At 37.4% G+C, this 17,886-nt stretch overlaps 1 protein-coding gene across 2 annotated transcripts in view; it reads right to left on the bottom strand.

Annotated features, from left to right (window-relative positions):
* cfap52 (cilia and flagella associated protein 52) overlaps nucleotides 1-17,886 on the bottom strand; it is a 57,310-nt gene that overhangs the window by 34,214 nt on the left and 5,210 nt on the right. For both annotated transcript variants that reach the window (XM_057843590.1, XM_057843589.1), the window contains exons 3-8: nucleotides 11,541-11,740; nucleotides 3,950-4,086; nucleotides 3,572-3,700; nucleotides 3,084-3,180; nucleotides 1,181-1,297; nucleotides 984-1,084 (exon numbers count right to left, since the gene is read on the bottom strand). In XM_057843590.1, coding sequence (XP_057699573.1) covers nucleotides 984-1,084; nucleotides 1,181-1,297; nucleotides 3,084-3,180; nucleotides 3,572-3,700; nucleotides 3,950-4,086; nucleotides 11,541-11,740 — 781 coding nt within the window. The remainder of the gene's footprint in view (nucleotides 1-983; nucleotides 1,085-1,180; nucleotides 1,298-3,083; nucleotides 3,181-3,571; nucleotides 3,701-3,949; nucleotides 4,087-11,540; nucleotides 11,741-17,886) is intronic.

Here is a 17,886-nt window from a genome sequence, read left to right on the forward strand (position 1 = left end):
TTCATATCTAAACCCCTGGCAACAAAAGTGAGTACACCCCTTAGAAACTACATCCCTAAATGTCCAAATTGAGTACTGCTTGTTATTTTCCATCCAAAATGTCATGTGACTCATTACACGAGTGCTCTCAGCATTGCTGCAGAGACTGAAGAGGTGGGAGGGTCATTACCACCTCCATGCTTGACTGTACGCATGACAAACCTATCTTTGTACTCCTCACCTGGTCGTCGCCACACATGCTTGAAACCATCAGAACCAAACAAATTAATCTTCGTCCCATCAGACCATAGGACATGGTTCCAGTAATCCATGTGCTTTGTTGACATGTCTTCAGCAAACTGTTTGCGGGATTTCTAGTGTACCGTCTTCAGAAGAGGCTTCCTCCTTGGGTGACAGCCCTGCACACCAATTTGATGTAGAGTACGGCGTATGGTTTGAGCACTAAAAGGCTGACCCCCCCCCCACCTCTTCAATCTCTTCGGCAATGCTAACAGCACTCCTGTAACGAGTCACATGACATTTTGGAGGGAAAATGACAAGCAGTACTCAATTTGGACATTTAAGGATGTAGTTTCTAAGGGGTGTACTCACTTTTGCTGCCAGGGGTTTGGATATGAATGGCTATATTTTGAGTTATTTTGAGGGGAAAATAAATGAACTCTATTATATAAGCTGTATGCATACTACTTTTCATTGTGTCAAAGTTTCATTTTGTCAATGTTATCCCATGAAAAGATATAATTAAATATCTGCAGAAATGCGAGGGGTGTACTCACTTTTGTGATACACTGTAGTATAAGTACACGCAGATCTCTGACCTCTTCCAGTGGGTATATGCCGTATACTTGGGTAACACGTCGTACACCAATGCATGTAACTGACTCTGGTTTAGTGTTCCGCCAAATGTCTGCCCAATAAATCTGGTCTAAGCAGCCCACTAACTTAAACTACATTTTTATGAACAAAGAATGCTATGCACTCACTTGATAGCTTTGAAGGTAATGGGGGAGCACAGTGTCAAAGTGCCAAATCCAGAACCAACAAGTAGTTCTCCCGTAGCTAACACTTTAAGAACATTAGCCCCCTGTTGATGAAAAACATTGGAAACTCGTCAAATGAAAAATGACATCCACTGAGAAATTCTATCAAGATGAGAGTTGAAAGTGATGGGAATACTCACCAGATTGTGTTTAGTTTTCACTGGACCAAAGTCATTCAAAGACTTTGCTTTGGTGTTAATTTTTAAGATGTCTCCGGTGGTTGTGCCACAGTAAAAGAACTCATCGTCTGGTGAGAACTGTGAAGACATTTTTTTTACAACGTCCAATATGAGTTATTGCCAATTCCAGCAGACTTTTGGGGAAATAAGGGACATTGGTTGACGTAAACCATGATGAGAAAAACAACTTTAAAATTTACATTCATACCCACCGCATAGGCAATTTACAGGCTACACTAAACCTTACCCATGTTTCCAGAATGGGGGACTAAACCACACTGAGACAGAAACAACACAAGAACATGCAAATTGAGATGCAACCCAGACTTTAAACACTGTGAGGCAGACCTGCTGCTAACTGCTAGTTTCACATGATGTATGGTGGTGTTTTAATTGTTTGTTTTGAAAGTTTTTGCTTTTAGTTTTATTGATCTGGGGGATACACTGCTCTCTAGTTGCAACAGTGAATATATGACATAACTTATTTCACATGGCTGAATCCAGCTGCTCCCTGTTAAGACCAGCATAAGCTTATGCAAAAATATAAGTTTTTGTTTGAGCTAATGTTTCTTTAATGCATTCATAATTTAGTTTATAGGTTTATTTAGCTGATTTTTGTGGGAATATGTGTTTGGACCATTTGTTGAGAGCACTGCAAAAAAAAAAGTTAGCATTTTATAGCATTTAAGCTAGCGGACTTTTGCCATTAATTTAGCCAATTGTTCTTTTGTTGTACTTAGATCCTCATTTATTATTTTTTATACCGTTTGAGGCTCACCTCAGGTACTTTAATTCTTTATGTTCCTTATTTGAATACGCGATTATTTGAACTAACTAGTTCATCGATTAATCGACTACTAAAATAATCGATAACTGCAGCCCTAGTGTAGACATTTTATTTTTTATATGTTTATAATACAGAGTGGGAAAAAAACTGGCCCATTATTTGAATAGGCATCATTTCTTCTATTTTTTTCCACAAGAAAAAAATACTTTGGATGAAGTACCGTATTGGCCCGAATATAACACGGTGTTTTTTGCATTAAAATAAGACTGAAAAAGAGGGGGTCGTCTTATATTCGCGGTCTAGACATTATACCCTTTCACGACGCTAGATGGCACCAGATATCATTGAAGCGATGTTCTCTTATACAGATCTCAGCTACTCTCTCCATTCACGACGCTAGATGGCGCCAGATATCATTGAAGCAATGTTCTGTCATGACAGATCTCAGCTACTAGTTTAACCAGTTTGCATTATTTTATTGCAATGTTTTTCCTTATTCAGATTTGTTTCAAGACTACAGTTACAGTTAGACTTCACTTTGATGGTCAATGCAGTTATTGCAATTTTTTTGTTCTATCACAATAGATTGGTTTATTTACATTTAAAAAACCAGAGTTGTTCTATCACAATAGATTGGTTTATTTACATCTCAAAAACCAGAAGCCATTCATTTACAAATGTGATTGCACTTTAGATTACATATTTAAATGTTCAGATATTAAGATTTGAATGAGGAAAAATAACATGCATTTTCTCTCAAATATATTGTTATAATCATTTGTTTCAGATGTACTGTAATTATTTTCTGTATAAAAAATAATTTGGTGTTCAAAAAGTCTTTTTTCAAACTTGAGTCTTGAAAAAGAGGGGGTCGTCTTATAATCAGGGCCGTCCTATATTCGGGACAATACGGGTAGTTTATTTTAAATATAATGTATTATGTTCAAGAAATAAATAAATAAAATTAAATATAGATGTAGCAGCAATAGCTAGTCTCTTATATATATATATATATATATATATAAATGCCTAAAAAAATGCCATAAAATGCCTTCAAAAATCTCCTTTTATACACACCTCTACGCATTTCACCGTCCTCTTTAATTTGCGCATCTTGCAGTCTGTAGGTTTGATTTTGTTGAACTGATCCAACTCCCAGATCTGCAAGGTTGCCCTGTGCAAGCACAGCAAGAGAACATTAAGAAAAAGATAAAAAGTTTCATCTTGTTGTCATTTGATGACTGGAATCACCACACTACAGCAGTACAACAATTTGAATGCATCTTCCTGCAGAAAATACCATCTAATGAAAATGGTAATTTTATATATTCCACCACAGAAGAGCAACAAATTGTGTCCATGGCTGTTCAATTGATCAAATTAAGTATGGATCTCTCAACATCGGGTGAACAAAATTCAAGATTAGTAGGAAAATATGACTGCTCCAGCGCCACCTCAAAATCTCTATTGATGCAAAACCCAAATGATAGAGAAATACATGTTCATTTTTACTAATAATATTGAAATAGAAAAATTGAAAAAACTTCAATTTTTTATTTACTTACCTGCCAGCACTGACAAATAGGTTGTCGTTTGTGTTCGAGTACTTGACAGTGAGGCGGTGACATAAACTCAAAGGCATTGCTGGAGCTGAACAGACAGCCTGTTTGGTATTAAGGTTCCACAGGAGTATCCTGAGATAAAAACAAACAAGTGTCATATGTCGCAATAGGATGAAAAACCTTCTATTTAGAACATTTTCTAGTTCTGGAATTCCAAATTCAGCTAAATTGCACAAAACCTAAAAGTTGAACACTTAGTAATTGAAGCAAATCATTTCCGGAAAAGAAAAGTATATACAGTAAATGCAGCATTTTCGTAACTGCACGGATTCTTCAGGAATAGACAACTTCATATGTTCTACTTTGCAAACATGAGTTTACCTCCCATCATCCTGACCCCCGAGGGACACCAGATACTTGTCATTAGGAGAAAAGGCCAGTGCCTCCACCTTGGAATCGTGGATCACAAATTCCGTATACATGCATCGCTTCGCATAGTCCCAGACGATTATCTCAGCCTTTGAAAATAGCACACACAAGGTCAAATGTCAAAATTTCAACCTGTATTTTCTGTGTGGATTTTGCATGATCTCTGTGTTCCTGTGAGTTTTCTTCAGGTACATTGGTATTCCTTCCACATCACAAAAACATGCATGCTAGGTTGATTGAACACTCCAAATTGTTCATAAATGATATTTGGGGCTACAGCTATCGAGAAATTTAATTGTCGATTAATCTATCAACTAGTTAGTTCGAATATTAGGAACATTTAATGCGTTGCAGAATCAATTTTAGGAGATGTCAACTCAAGGATTGCCAAGATTGCACTTTCAAAAGAGCATTAAATGCGAATACAAAATAAAATTCACAAGTGTTTCTTCATACTATGCAGGATTGCACTTTAATTTAAAAATGAATTAAAATACCTGACCTTAAAATAAATTAGGATCTAACTACAACAAATAAACAACTTTCATAGCAAAAGTCTACTAGCATAAACGCTATAAAATGCTCCCTTTTTTTTTTTTTTTACAATGCTCTTAACAAATCATTCATACGCATAATCCCTCCCAAAACAGCTACAGTGTATCACAAAAGTGAGTACACCCCTTGCATTTCTGCAGATATTTAAGTATATCTTTTCATGGGACAACACTGGCAAAATGACACTTCGACAAAATGAAAAGTAGTCTGTGTGCAGCCTATATAATAGAGTATATTTATTTTCCCCTCAAAATATAGCCATTAACATCCAAACCCCTGGGAACAAAAGGGAGAACACCTCTTAGAAACTACATCCCTAAATATCCAAATTGAGTACTGCTTGACATTTTCCCTTCAAAATGTCATGTAACTGGTTACAGGAGTGCTGTCAGCATTGCTGCAGAGATTGAAGAGGTGGGGGGGTCAGCCTGTTAGTGCTCAGACCATGCGCTGTACTCTACATCAAATTTGTGTGCATGGCTGTCACCCCAGGAGGAAGCCTCTTCTGAAGACAGTACACTAGAAAGCCCGCAAACAGTTTGCTGACGACATGTCAACAAAGCACATGGATTACTGGAACCATGTCCTACGGTCTGATGAGACAAAGATTAATTTGTTTGGTTCCGATGGTCTCAAGCATGTGTGGCGGCGACCAGGTGAGGAGTACAAAGATAAGTGTGTCATGCCTACAGTCAAGCATGGCGGTGGGAATGACCCCCCCACCTCTTCAATCTAGAGCTGTCCCGACTAGTCGACATAGTTGACGTCATCGATGACGTAAATCCGTCGACGAGCACAACATCCCGTCGACGGCTAATGAAGGGTTAAAAAAATATATGCGTTGAAAGTTCAGAATGTCGGACACTTGGTATGCAAGCGGGGAAAGCGGCACAAAGCCACCAGAGTCCAAAACATTGACTTATTTTTAAAGAAACAAAGGAGGGTACACTGTTGTGTCCTGTCTCTTCAATGCCAAGCTTGGCAGCACGTCGGCCGTGAATGATAACGACAAGAGATTGTAAGTCCGTCTAACTAACTAATGACATGTTTTATTGAAGCTGCTAAGCCTGTCGCGAAATGCAATGAGTCCATTTATCGCAAGGTAAATAAAAAGGAGGGCGTTCATTTTCACGGCTGTGTTTTATCGCTGCGCGCGTGTGCGTGCATACATTTGTGCGTGCGTGCTGATGGCAAATGAGACTCCAGTTCTTTTCTCTCATCAACACGCTGTAGAATTAAAGTTCAGACATACAAAAGAAGAAAACACATCTATATTAAACACTATATACGTTGGCATTGCTACATTGAGGTGAATGGGGGGAAAAAGACGACCTACTTTGGCCGGCTATAAAACAGGCAGCCTTCTCCAAAACTTGCAGTTAAAAGGTGACACTTCAAACATGAAAAATCGCTGGTTTACAGCATTTGCAAAAGGCAAAAAAATCTATTACTGACAACACATGCAATGACAAAAAGTGTTTTTGCAGAGTGTAAAGCTTAAATTAGCGGTTTAGCGAACGTACTTCCAGTGAACATTTCAAAATAAAAGCATGTAATGTTCGTCATATAAATAACGATTTCTGGATTTAATCCCACATACTTCAGATTCTACACTAAGAATACCTTTAAAATGACACCCTTTATGAAAATTCTGATTGGCAATGAATAATTATTATAATTATTATAATACTATACACTATATATATATATATATATATATATATATATATATATATATATATATATATATATATATATATAGTACTACAGTATACTATAATATTAATGCTAGGTATTTTTTTAAGAATTGTTTTGAATCATTTTGGAAAGGTGAAGTCAGTGTTCTGAATCTGTTTATGAATTTAAGTGTTCCAAAATGTTTTTGTGAATTGACAAGCGTCAAAAAAAATTTCATTGCTAAATTTGTACAAAAAAAATTAATAATAATTTTTAAAAATTATAAGATTAGTCGACTAATCGTAAAAATAGTCGGCTGACTAATCGGGAGAAAATTAGTCGTTTGGGACAGCCCTACTTCAATCTCAGCAGCAATGCTGACAGCACTCCTGTAACGAGTCACATGACATTTTGGAGGGAAAAGGACAAGCTGTATTCAATTTGGACATTTAGGGATGAATGTAGTTCCCATGCGGTGTACTCACTTTTGTTGCCAGGGGTTTGGATATTAATGGCTATATTTTGAGTTATTTTGAGGGGAAAATAAATGAACTCTATTATATAAGCTGCAGACAGACTACTTTTCATTGTGTCAAAGTGTCATTTTGTCAGTGTTGTCCCATGGAAAGACATACTTAAATATCTGCAGAAATGCAAGGGGTGTACTCACTTTTGTGATACACTGTAAATATACAGTACCTCTAAACTGAATTACGAATGCATTAAAAAACATTAGCTCAGACAAAACCTTTCCTTATGTTGGTTTAAACAGGGAGCTTCTAGATTAAGCCATATTAAATGAGTTATGTAATATTCACTGTTCCCACTAGAGGACAGTGTATCCACACAAATCAATAAAACTAAATGCAAACACTTTCAAAATAAACCATTACAACGTCATTGTAATTAAACGAATACTCGAAGCAGCAAAATTTGATTTGAAGCTTTTTTCCAATAGAATTACTCAAATTAATCGTTGCAGCACTATTGTGAATGTGTGTGTGAATGGGTATTTGTCACTTTGTGCCTTGCAATTGGCCGACAACCAGGTAGGATGTATCCTGCCTTTAGCCCACAGGCATACAGTTGTGAGAAATCATATGATAACCTTTTGGGATTATGTGGATGTCTGCCTAATTTGGTCACGAAATAAATTCTGATCATCATCTAAATAATATCACTATACACAAGACAGTCTGACGAGTATACATGTTTTTATTGAACACAATGTGTGAACATTCACAGCACAGGGTGGACAAAGTATGTGAACCTTTGGATTTAATAACTGATAGACCTTGTTTTGACAACAATAACCTTAACCAAACATTTCCTGTCGTTGTAGATCAGACTTGCACAATGATGAGAAGGAATTTTGGACCATTTTTTGTACAGAAATATTTCACTTCACCAATATTCCTGGGATGTCTGTTTGAATCGCTCTTTTGAGGTCATGGCACAGCATCTACTGTAAATCAACTTGATGTCAGGACTCTGACTAAGCCACTCTAGTTGGACACATTCTCTTCTGTTAAAGCCATTGCATTGTTGATTGACTTCTATTTTTTTTTTTTTTTTGGGGGGGGGGGGGGGGGGTCACTGTCCTATTGCATTACCCATCCTCAGTTGAGCTTCAGTTATCAGACAGATTTCAAGTTTTTCTGCAAAATGAATCAGTAGAATGGAAAATCATTTTTCCATCTATGACAGCAATTCCTCCAGGCCCCGAGGCAGCAAAGCAGACCTAATCAATAATGCCCCCTCCACAATATGTCACAGTTGGGATGAGGTTTTGAAGTTGGTGTGCTGTGTGCCTTTTTTCTCCACACATACTGATGTGTGTTCCTTCCGAATAACTCAAATTTGGTTTCCTCTGTTCGTAAAATATTTTGCCAGTGGGGTTGTAGAACATCCAAAGGCTATTTTGCAAACTTCATACATGCAGTAATGTTTTTTTTTGTTTTGTTTTTTTTTGACAGAATGGTCTTCGTCTGAGGTACCTTCCCATGAACTGCATTGTTTTTTAATGTTTTGCATATTGCACATTTGTCAACAATACTGTTAGCTTGTACCAAGGATTTCTGCAAATCCTTACAGGAAGACCAAACCTCGGCAGAGTAGCAACAGTGCTGAACGTTCTCCTTTTGTAGACAGTCTGTCTACCGTGGACATGGACATAAAGACTTTTGGAGATACTGTTGTCACCCTTTCCAGCTTCATGCAAGTCAACAGTTGTTGATCATAGATCTTCTGAGAGCTCTTCGGTTAGAGACATGGTTCATATCAGCCAATGCCTCTTGAGAACAGCAAACTCACAACTGGTTTGGATTTATTTACAAGACAAGGCAGATTTAACCAACATATTTTATATAATGACATTGTTTGGACCCCTGGTTGGCTGATTTATGTCCCCTATTACCTTTTGGAGAAGTGATTAGCCTAGGGATCCACATGTTTTCCATCCTGCACTGTAACTGTTTACATATCATGTCCCCGCCTAAAAAATGAAAACTTATTTATGTTGTGCTGTATTAGTTTAAGAAGACAGTGTTTGTCCGGTGATGTGACTCAGGTGAAGATCAGACAATAGTTTATGACCAATTTAAGCAGAAATTTCATTCATTCCAAAGGGTTTACATACTTTTTCTTTCTTCAAATGCCAGATTTTTTGTGATATGAAAACACGAGACGATGCTATAACATTCAAAATCTTTTCCAACACTTACCTGACCTATTGTATAACTTTAAAAAATAAAAAACTTTTAAAGAGAGAAAATACAAATTCCTTAGATCGTACGGTCGCACCACTTATACCTGGGGGTGAGGCTGTGTCCAGAGAAGTGACCAATCACAATAACAGAAAATTATACAATGATAGAAAAACAGCCTCAAATGACACCTTGGTCACAATGATGCTTGATTTACCTTCCACAGTCCCCTCTACCTTATTATATTTTTGACTCATCCAGTACCAAAGGCATGTTTTTACATTTGTTAGATTTTTTTTTTCATGGGGAGAGTTGTAAAAAAGTCTACAGCTACATCTAATGACAGCAAATGTGGTAATATCACAACCAAAGATGCAAAACAATCTTTTTAACTCATTTCAGTCTAGATTTCGGCCACAACACAGCACCGAGACTGTGCTTATCAAAGTCCTAAATGATATCCGTCGGAATACCGATGCTGGCAAATCATCTGTTCTGCTACTATTGGATCTCAGCACCGCATTCGACACGGTTGATCACAACATACTACTCAGTATAATGGAACAGTGGGTAGGGCTTACTGACACTGTTCTTCATTGGTTCACATCTTATTTACATGATGGGGATTTCTTGTGTTAATCGGAATCCATCAGTCAGAACGAACCAAGTTCACGTGTGGAGTCCCTCAAGGGTCAATTCTTGGAACACTCTTATTTAACATCTATATGCTTCCCCTAGCTCAGATTATGGAACCGTATGACATCTCCTATCACACCTATGCAGATGACACACAACTCTACATTTCTGTGTCACCACATGATTGTAGTCCCTTAGTCTTCCTGAGTAAATACATTCATCAAATCAATGAATGGACGTGCCAGAATTTTCTCCAGTTAAATGTGGAGAAGACAGAAGTGATCATTTTTGGGCCAAAAAAGGAAAGGTCAAAGATAAGCAGGCACCTTAGCACAATATCAGTAACAGCTACAAATCAAGTCAGAAACCTTGGCGTAATTATTGACTCAGACCTAAAATTTGATAGCCATCTGAAGTCTGTCACTAAATCTGCTTATTACCACCTAAAAAATAAAGCCAGAATTAAGGGGCTTCTGACTCAACAAGACATGGAAAAACTTATACATGCATTCATTTTCAGCAGATTGGACTACTGCAACGGTATATTTACAGGTCTTGATAAAAAATCAGTCAGGAAGCTGCAACTAGTACAGTCCTCACAAATACAAGGAAACTGGACCACATTACACCGGTTTTGAAATCGTTCCACTGGCTTCCAGTGAGTCAAAGGATAGTCTATAAAATACTACTGCTCGTCTACAAAACACTTAATTGCCTTGGACCAAAATACATGCTTGATTTGTTAGATTCCTATGAAACATCTAGACCCCTAAGGTCGTCTGGAACCATTGTCCTGTATGTTCCAAGAACAAGAACTAAGCAGGATGAGGCAGCATTTAGTTTTTATGCTCCTCACCTCTGGAACATGTTACCTGAAGGTCTGAAGTATGCTAAAACTCTTAGCTACTTTAAATAAGGGCTAAAAACGCTTTTGTCTAATACTGCATATCCATAACTGTCTAAATATTTCAATCTATTTGCTTTCTATTCCTCGTGCTGATTTCAATTATTATTAGTAGTAGTAGTATTTGTTTTATTTTTTATTTGTTTTATTATTTATTCTATTCGTGATTAAATGCGATTTTTATGTATAATTTTAGGGCTGTCAAATTCATCGCGTTAATGGGCGGTAATTAATTTTTTAAATTAATCACGTTAAAATATTTGACGCATTTAACGCACATGCCCCGCTCAAACAGATTAAAATGACAGCACAGTGTAATGTCCACTTGTTACTTGTGTTTTTCGGTGTTTTGTCACCCTCTGCTGGGGCTTGGGTGCCACTGATTGTATGGGTTTCAGCACCACATGAGCATTGTGTAATTATTGACATCAACAATGGTGAGCTACTAGTTTATTTTTTGATTGAAAATTTTACAAAATTTATTAAAACGAAAACATTAAAAGGGGTTTTAATATAAAATGTCTATAACTTGTACTAACATTTATCTTTTAAGAACTACAAGTCTTTCTATCCATGGATCGCTTTAACAGAATGTTAATAATGTTAATCTTGTTGATTTATTGTTATAATAAACAAATACAGTACTTATGTACCATGTCTTATCTTTCCATTCCAACAATAATTTACAGAAAAATATGGCATATTTTATAGATGGTTTGAATTGTGATTAATTACGATTAATTAATTTTAAAGCTGTAATTAACTCGATTAAAAATTTTAATCGTTTGACAGCCCTGATAATTTTATTTCCTATTTCCATTGTCTTTGTTTTTACATTCTATTGATTTGAATGTGATTTTTATGATCTTCATGTGATGTAAAGCACTTTGAATTGCCTTGTGTTGAATTGTGCTATATAAATAAATTTGCCATGCCAAAATTGCATTTGAAGTGGGATGTGTAAGACATTTATATCCACAGTACACTATACAATGGCATGCAATACAATACAATACAAATGGCAAGGTGGTGTTGAGGGAAGAAAACTGTTGTCACTGAAGTTTACCTCCAAGTCATTGTAATTGACCTGTCCTGAGGCAATATAAACCCCACTTTTGGACATGGAGAGGCAGGAAATGTCACTGGTATGACCGTGCAAGAATTGCCTCTTATCGTCTTTGATTCGTACTAGGACAATGGTGGACCCAAGAGGATAGATAAGGTGCTCTTTGTCCGGATGAAGCCTCATGCCAAAATGCACTTGTCCTGAAATCATAAAGGTAAGCACACGGATAATGCTGATTGATGCAGTGTAATAACTGTGCAGGTTAGTGGCATACACAAGTATAGTACATATAGAGAAAAATGCTCATTTATACACTTTTTTTTTTTTTACATACAGTAGGCTTACATACAGATATAATTGGTTGTAACGCTTTATTCGCGCGCTACAAATAATTTTAACAAAATGAAGTTTCAAGCAAAAAATAATAAACCAGGTAGGGTAACACTTTTATTTGCAGTAAATGCGTATTATTTTACTGGTTACTTTTGTACCTTTTAGTAAGCCTGGGTAATAAATTTCTTATTTCAAATTCCTGTAAGATGAAAATAAATACCTTGTAAATTTGACAAACCACAGTGAAGGCTGTTAATATGAGAAGATTGTACGGCGACCTTCAGTGCTAGAACGGTGCCTTCAAATAAAATTTAGCATTATTAATATTATTAAGAGAAAGAGAGCTCGTGAACTCAAATAATGCTTTGCTGCCTCACAGTTCTTAAATCCAGGGTGCCAATCTGCCCAGCCTTACCTTGTGTTGTTTTCATGGTCCTTTATTTCTTTTAATCGTTCTTTTTTTTTTCAAGTCTTACTCTTGCTTTTTCTCATATTCCAAAAACATTCATTTTAGGTTAACCAACGACACTAAATTGTCCATTGGTGTTAATTTAATAGTGAGTGGTTTGTTGTCCCTATGTGCCCCTGCGCTTGAGAGGCATGGCCACCAGTCCTGGGATTGGCTTCCCCACTTCTGGCCCACTTACAAACAGAAAAACATCTTATTATGCCTCTAGCTACAGCAGGGGTGCTCATTGTTTTGTTTTTTTCCCAAGATTTACTTTCCAAGGAGACGACCTCCCGCGATCTCCCTTAACAGCTGCGGGGTTAAAAAAAATAATAATAATAATAAAATAAAATAAAACAAGTACAGTGGAAAAAATAAGTATTCGAACACCATGGGATTTTTCAAGTTTTCCCACTTAAAAATGATGGACAGGTTTGAAATTTTCATGGTAGGTGCTTGTCCAATGTGAGAGACAATATAAAAAAAAATCCAGAAATCACAGTGCGTTTTTTTTAAGAATGTATTTGTATTATACTGCTGCAGATAAGTATTTGAACACCTGAGAAAATCAATGTCAATATTTGGTAAAATAGCCTTTGCTTTCCTGTAACTTTTTACCAGGTTTGCACAGACTGCAGCAGGGATTTTGCACCACTGCTCCACACAGATCTTCTCTAGATCAATCAGGTTTCTGGTCTGTCACTGAGAAACTCAGAGTTTGAGCTTCCTCCCAAGATTTTGTTTTGGGTTTAAGTCTGGAGACTGGTTAGGCCCCTCCAAAACCTTGATATGATTTTTACGAAACCACTCCTTGATTACTCTGGCTGTCTGCTTCGGTCCATTGTCATGTTGGAAGACCCAGTCACGACCCATTTTCAATGTTCTAACTCAGGGAAGGAGGTAATTCCCCAAAATCTCACAATACATGGCCCTGGTCATCCTCTCCTTAATAGAGTGCAGTTGTCCAGTCCCATGTGCAGAAAAATACCCCCAAATATTGATCCTAACACCCCCATGCTTCACAGTAGGGATGGTGTTTTTGGAACGGTATTCATCATTCTTCTTCCTCTGAACACTATGAGTGATATTAAGACCAAAAAGGTCCATTTTGCTTTCATATGACCACATGTCTTTCTCCCATGACTCCTCTGGTTCATCCAAATGGTCACTGGCAAACTTAAAGCAGGCCTGGACATGTGCTGGTTTAAGCAGGGGAACCTTCCGTGCCATGCATGATTTTAAACCATGACGTCTTTGTGTATTACCAACAGTAACCTTGAAAATGGTGGTCCCAGCTCCTTTCAGGTCATTGACCAGCTCCTCCTGTGTAGTTTTTGGCTGATTACTCACCATTCTTAGGGTCATTGAGACCCTACGAGGTAGATCTTGCATGGAGCCCCAGTCCGAGGGAGATTGATAGTCTTGTTTAGCTCTCTTCTATTTTCTAATAGTCGCTACAACGGTGGATCTTATGTCACCAAGCTGCTTGGCAATTGCCCTGTAACTCCTTCCAGCCTTGCAGAGGTCTAAAATTCTGTCTCTGGTGTCTTTGGACAGCTCTTTGGGGTGTATGGTATGGACAGGTGTTTATATGCAGCTAACCGCCTAAAACAGGTAAAAAAGTCAGACTCATACAAGTCTACCTCCACTCCACTTATTTAGGAGAATAAGTGGAGGTGGACTTTTTAAAGGCCAACAATTCTAGCTGATAGACAGGTGTTCACATAGTTATTTGTAGCAGTAAAATACAAATAAATTGTTAAAAATCATATATTGTTATTTTTGGATTTTTTTTAGATTGTCTCTCACAGTGGACAATGACCTACCATGAAAATTTAAATCTGTCATTTCTAAGTGGGAGAACTTGCAAAATCGCAGGGTGTTCAAATACTTAATTTACCCACTAGGTAAATATATATGGCGGAAAACACTCAGATGACTTGAAGTTCCGCTCTGAGAATCCCAATTTGGCCAAATTTCAAAATTGTCCTATATGCATGTGTGATACATCATTGGAAAGCTTAAAATCTCAATTTTCTGGGGGAACAAACATTTTGAACAAAAGGTTATTTTTAAAAAATTTTAAAAAATTTAAACAGCAAAACCCTAACTGGAGGCGAGAGGATGCGAGAGTAGAATTACAGACGCCACGATTTTAACGAGATATTATTGCGTATTTACCTTGTTTTGATCCAAAAACTCCATGTAGCATGTATCACCGAGAGTCAAGACAAAGCTGTGAATGGCCACAGCTGGATTTTTGGGGGGATTTTATGGGTGAAACATGGTAATATAACAAGGGTCGCGATGCTGAAATCGCAGACATCAAGGAGTGGTCGAGATTTTCATTTTCATATACAGTGGGGAGAGCAAGTATTTGATACACTGCCGATTTTGCTGGTTTTCCCACTTGCAAAGCATGTAGAGGTCTGTAATTTGTATCATAAGTTCTCTTCAACTGTGAGGGCCGGAATCTAATACAAAAAAACAGAAAATCAAATTGTATGATTTTTAAATAATAAATTTGCATTTAATTGCATGAAATAAGTATTTGATACATCATAAAAATCGAACTGAATAGTTGGTTCAGAAACCTTTGTTTGCTACTACAGATACCAAACGTTTCCTGTAGTCCTTGACAAGGTTTGCACACACTGCAGCAGGGATTTTGGCCCACTCCTCCATGCAGATCTTCTCCAGAGCCTTCAGGTTTCGGGGCTGCTGCCGGGCAACACGGACTTTCAGCTCCCTCCATAGATTTTCTATCGGGTTCAGATCTGGTGACTGGCTAGGCCACTCCAGGACCTTAAGATGCTTCTTACGGAGCCACTCTTTAGTTGCTTTGGCTGTGTGCTTTGGGTCGTTGTCATGCTGGAAGACCCAGCCACGACCCATCTTCAGGGCTCTCATTGAAGGAAAGAGGTTGTCAGCCAAGATCTGGTGATACATAGCCCCAGCCATCCTCCCCTCAATACAGTGCAGTCGTCCTGTACCCTTGGCAGAGAAGCAGCCCCAAAAAATGATGTTTCCTCCTCCATGTTTCACGGTTGGGATGGTGTTCTTGGGGTTGTACTCATCCTTCTTTTTCCTCCAAACACGACGAGCCGAGTTTAGACCAAAAAGTTCAATTTTGGTCTCATCCGACCACATGACCTTCTTCCATTGCTCCTCTGGATCATCCAGATGGTCAGTGGCAAACTTCAGACGTGTCTAGACATGCACTGGCTTCAGCAGCGGGACCTTGCGTGTGCTGTAGGATTTTAATCCATGACGGCGTAATGTGTTTCCGATGGTTTTCTTCGAGACTGTGGTTCCAGCTCTCTTCAGGTCATTGACCAGGTCCTGCCATGTAGTTCTGGGCTGATCCCTCACCTTCCTCATGATCAGTGATGCCCCACGAGGTGAGATCTTGCATGGAGCCCCAGAACGAGGATGATTGACCGTCAACTTGAACTTCTTCCATTTTCTAAAAATCGCTTCAACAGTTGTTACCTTCTCACCAAGCTGCTTGCTTATTTTCCTATAGCCCATCCCAGCCTTGTGCAGGTCTATTATTTTATCCCTGATGTCCTTACAAAGCTCTTTGGTCTTGGCCATTGTGGAGAGGTTGGAGTTTGTTTGTTTGAGCATGTGAACAGGTGTCTTTTATATGGGTAAAAAGTTCAAACAGGTGCAGTTACTTCTGGTAATGAGTGGAGAACAGGAGGGGTTCTTCAAAAAGAACTAAGAGCTGAAATATTTAATAGTTGGTAATGTATCAAATACTTATTTCATGCAGTTAAATACAAATTTATTATTTTAAAATTATACAATGTGAATTTCTGGATTTTTGTATTAGATTCCGTCCCTCACAGTTGAAGAGAACTTATGATACAAATTACAGACCTCTACATGGCATGCAAGTGGGAAAACCAGCAAAATCGGCAGTGTATCAAATACTTGTTCTCCCCACTGTATTTACCCTTTAAACTTTTTTTTTTTTTTGTCACTTCTTCGTTTGGATCGATTGTTTATCATCTAAAATATTGGTGAAAAAGCGACAATAACGAAAAAATACAATTAAATGATAGTTATGAGGTAGATATCCGTGACTTTTTTACAGACGCCAATTTTTTCATTGTGACGTCATTTGTTTAAACACCATAGAAGGTCACCCAGTCAAAATGCAACTAGACGCTGGATCACAGGCATCACTTGTGTCTTACCAAGTCTATAAACAGTGCTTGAGCGTACACTGGACACAAAGCGCACATGAAAAGAGTGACTGACATTACTGTGAAATACAATGATCAAAAAGTTTAAAATATGTGAATGAATAATTTTTTAAAGTCTTTTTTTTTTAACTAAATATTAAACATCATTTAATGATTCTAAGCTAAAAATGACAAACATTTCGAATGATAAATACGATTACTTACCTTCTTTTTATGGCTAAGTTAAAACAAAAGCGGCTGCGCGACGTCTGTAAACGGGGGTTTTCAGGGTAAAACGGACAAATTAAAAATAGTTTGGGGGCTTATTGCGCCATGAATCTGCTATGGCAGCATTTAGACAAATTGTTCTATCAAGCACAACCTGTTGTTTTGGCTAAAAATACAGCAGTTTATTTTAAAGAGAAGTGCAAGAGCAAAAACTGCTCTTTCAGCCTTGTCTGTGTTTTCCACCACACACACACACACACATATATATATATATATATATATATATATATATGGCGGAAAATCAAAACAGCCAAAACAACATTAGTGTATGATAGTACAATATGTCTATTTGCTACCATAGCAGATTCATGGCGCATTAAGCCCCTGAACTATTTTTAATTTGTCCGTTTTACTCTCGGAACCCCCGTTTACAGACATCTCGCAACTGCTTTTGTTTCAACCCAGCCATAAAATGAAGGTAATTAATTACATTTATTATTCAAAATGTCTGTCATTTTTAGCTTGGAATCATTAATTAATGTCTAATATTTGGTTTAAAAGAAAAAAAAACGACAAAAAATTCAAAAATTAATTCACTTGCTTATTTTGAACTTTTACACAAATTACGTCACAATGAAAAAAATGGTGTCTGTAAAAACGTCACGGATATCAACCTCATAACGATCGCTTATTTGCATTTTTTTTGTTACTGTCGCATTTTCTCCGATATGTTAGATGATAAATAAATTATCCAAACAAAAAAAACAAAAAAAAAAGTTTAAAAGGGTAAATAAATAAATAACAAAATCTCGACCACTCCTTGATGTCTGCGATTTCTGCATTGCAACCCTTGTTATATTACCATGTTTTACCCATAAAATTCCTAAAAAATCCAGCTATGGTCATTCACAGCTGTGTTTTGACACTCAGTGATACATGCTACATGGAGTTTTTGGATCAAAACAAGGTAAGTACACGATAATATCTCGTTAAAGTCATGGCGTCTGTAATTCTGCTCTCACGTGCTGTCTCCTCCAGACAGGGTTTTGCTGTTTAAAAAACTTTTTTTTTTTTTTTTTAAATGCCCTCCTGTTCAAAATTTCTCTTCCACCAGAAAATTGAGACTTTAAGCTTTCCAATGACG

The sequence above is a fragment of the Corythoichthys intestinalis genome, chromosome 8 (assembly GCF_030265065.1).
Source record: "Corythoichthys intestinalis isolate RoL2023-P3 chromosome 8, ASM3026506v1, whole genome shotgun sequence".
NCBI classification, from domain to species: Eukaryota; Metazoa; Chordata; class Actinopteri; order Syngnathiformes; family Syngnathidae; genus Corythoichthys; species Corythoichthys intestinalis.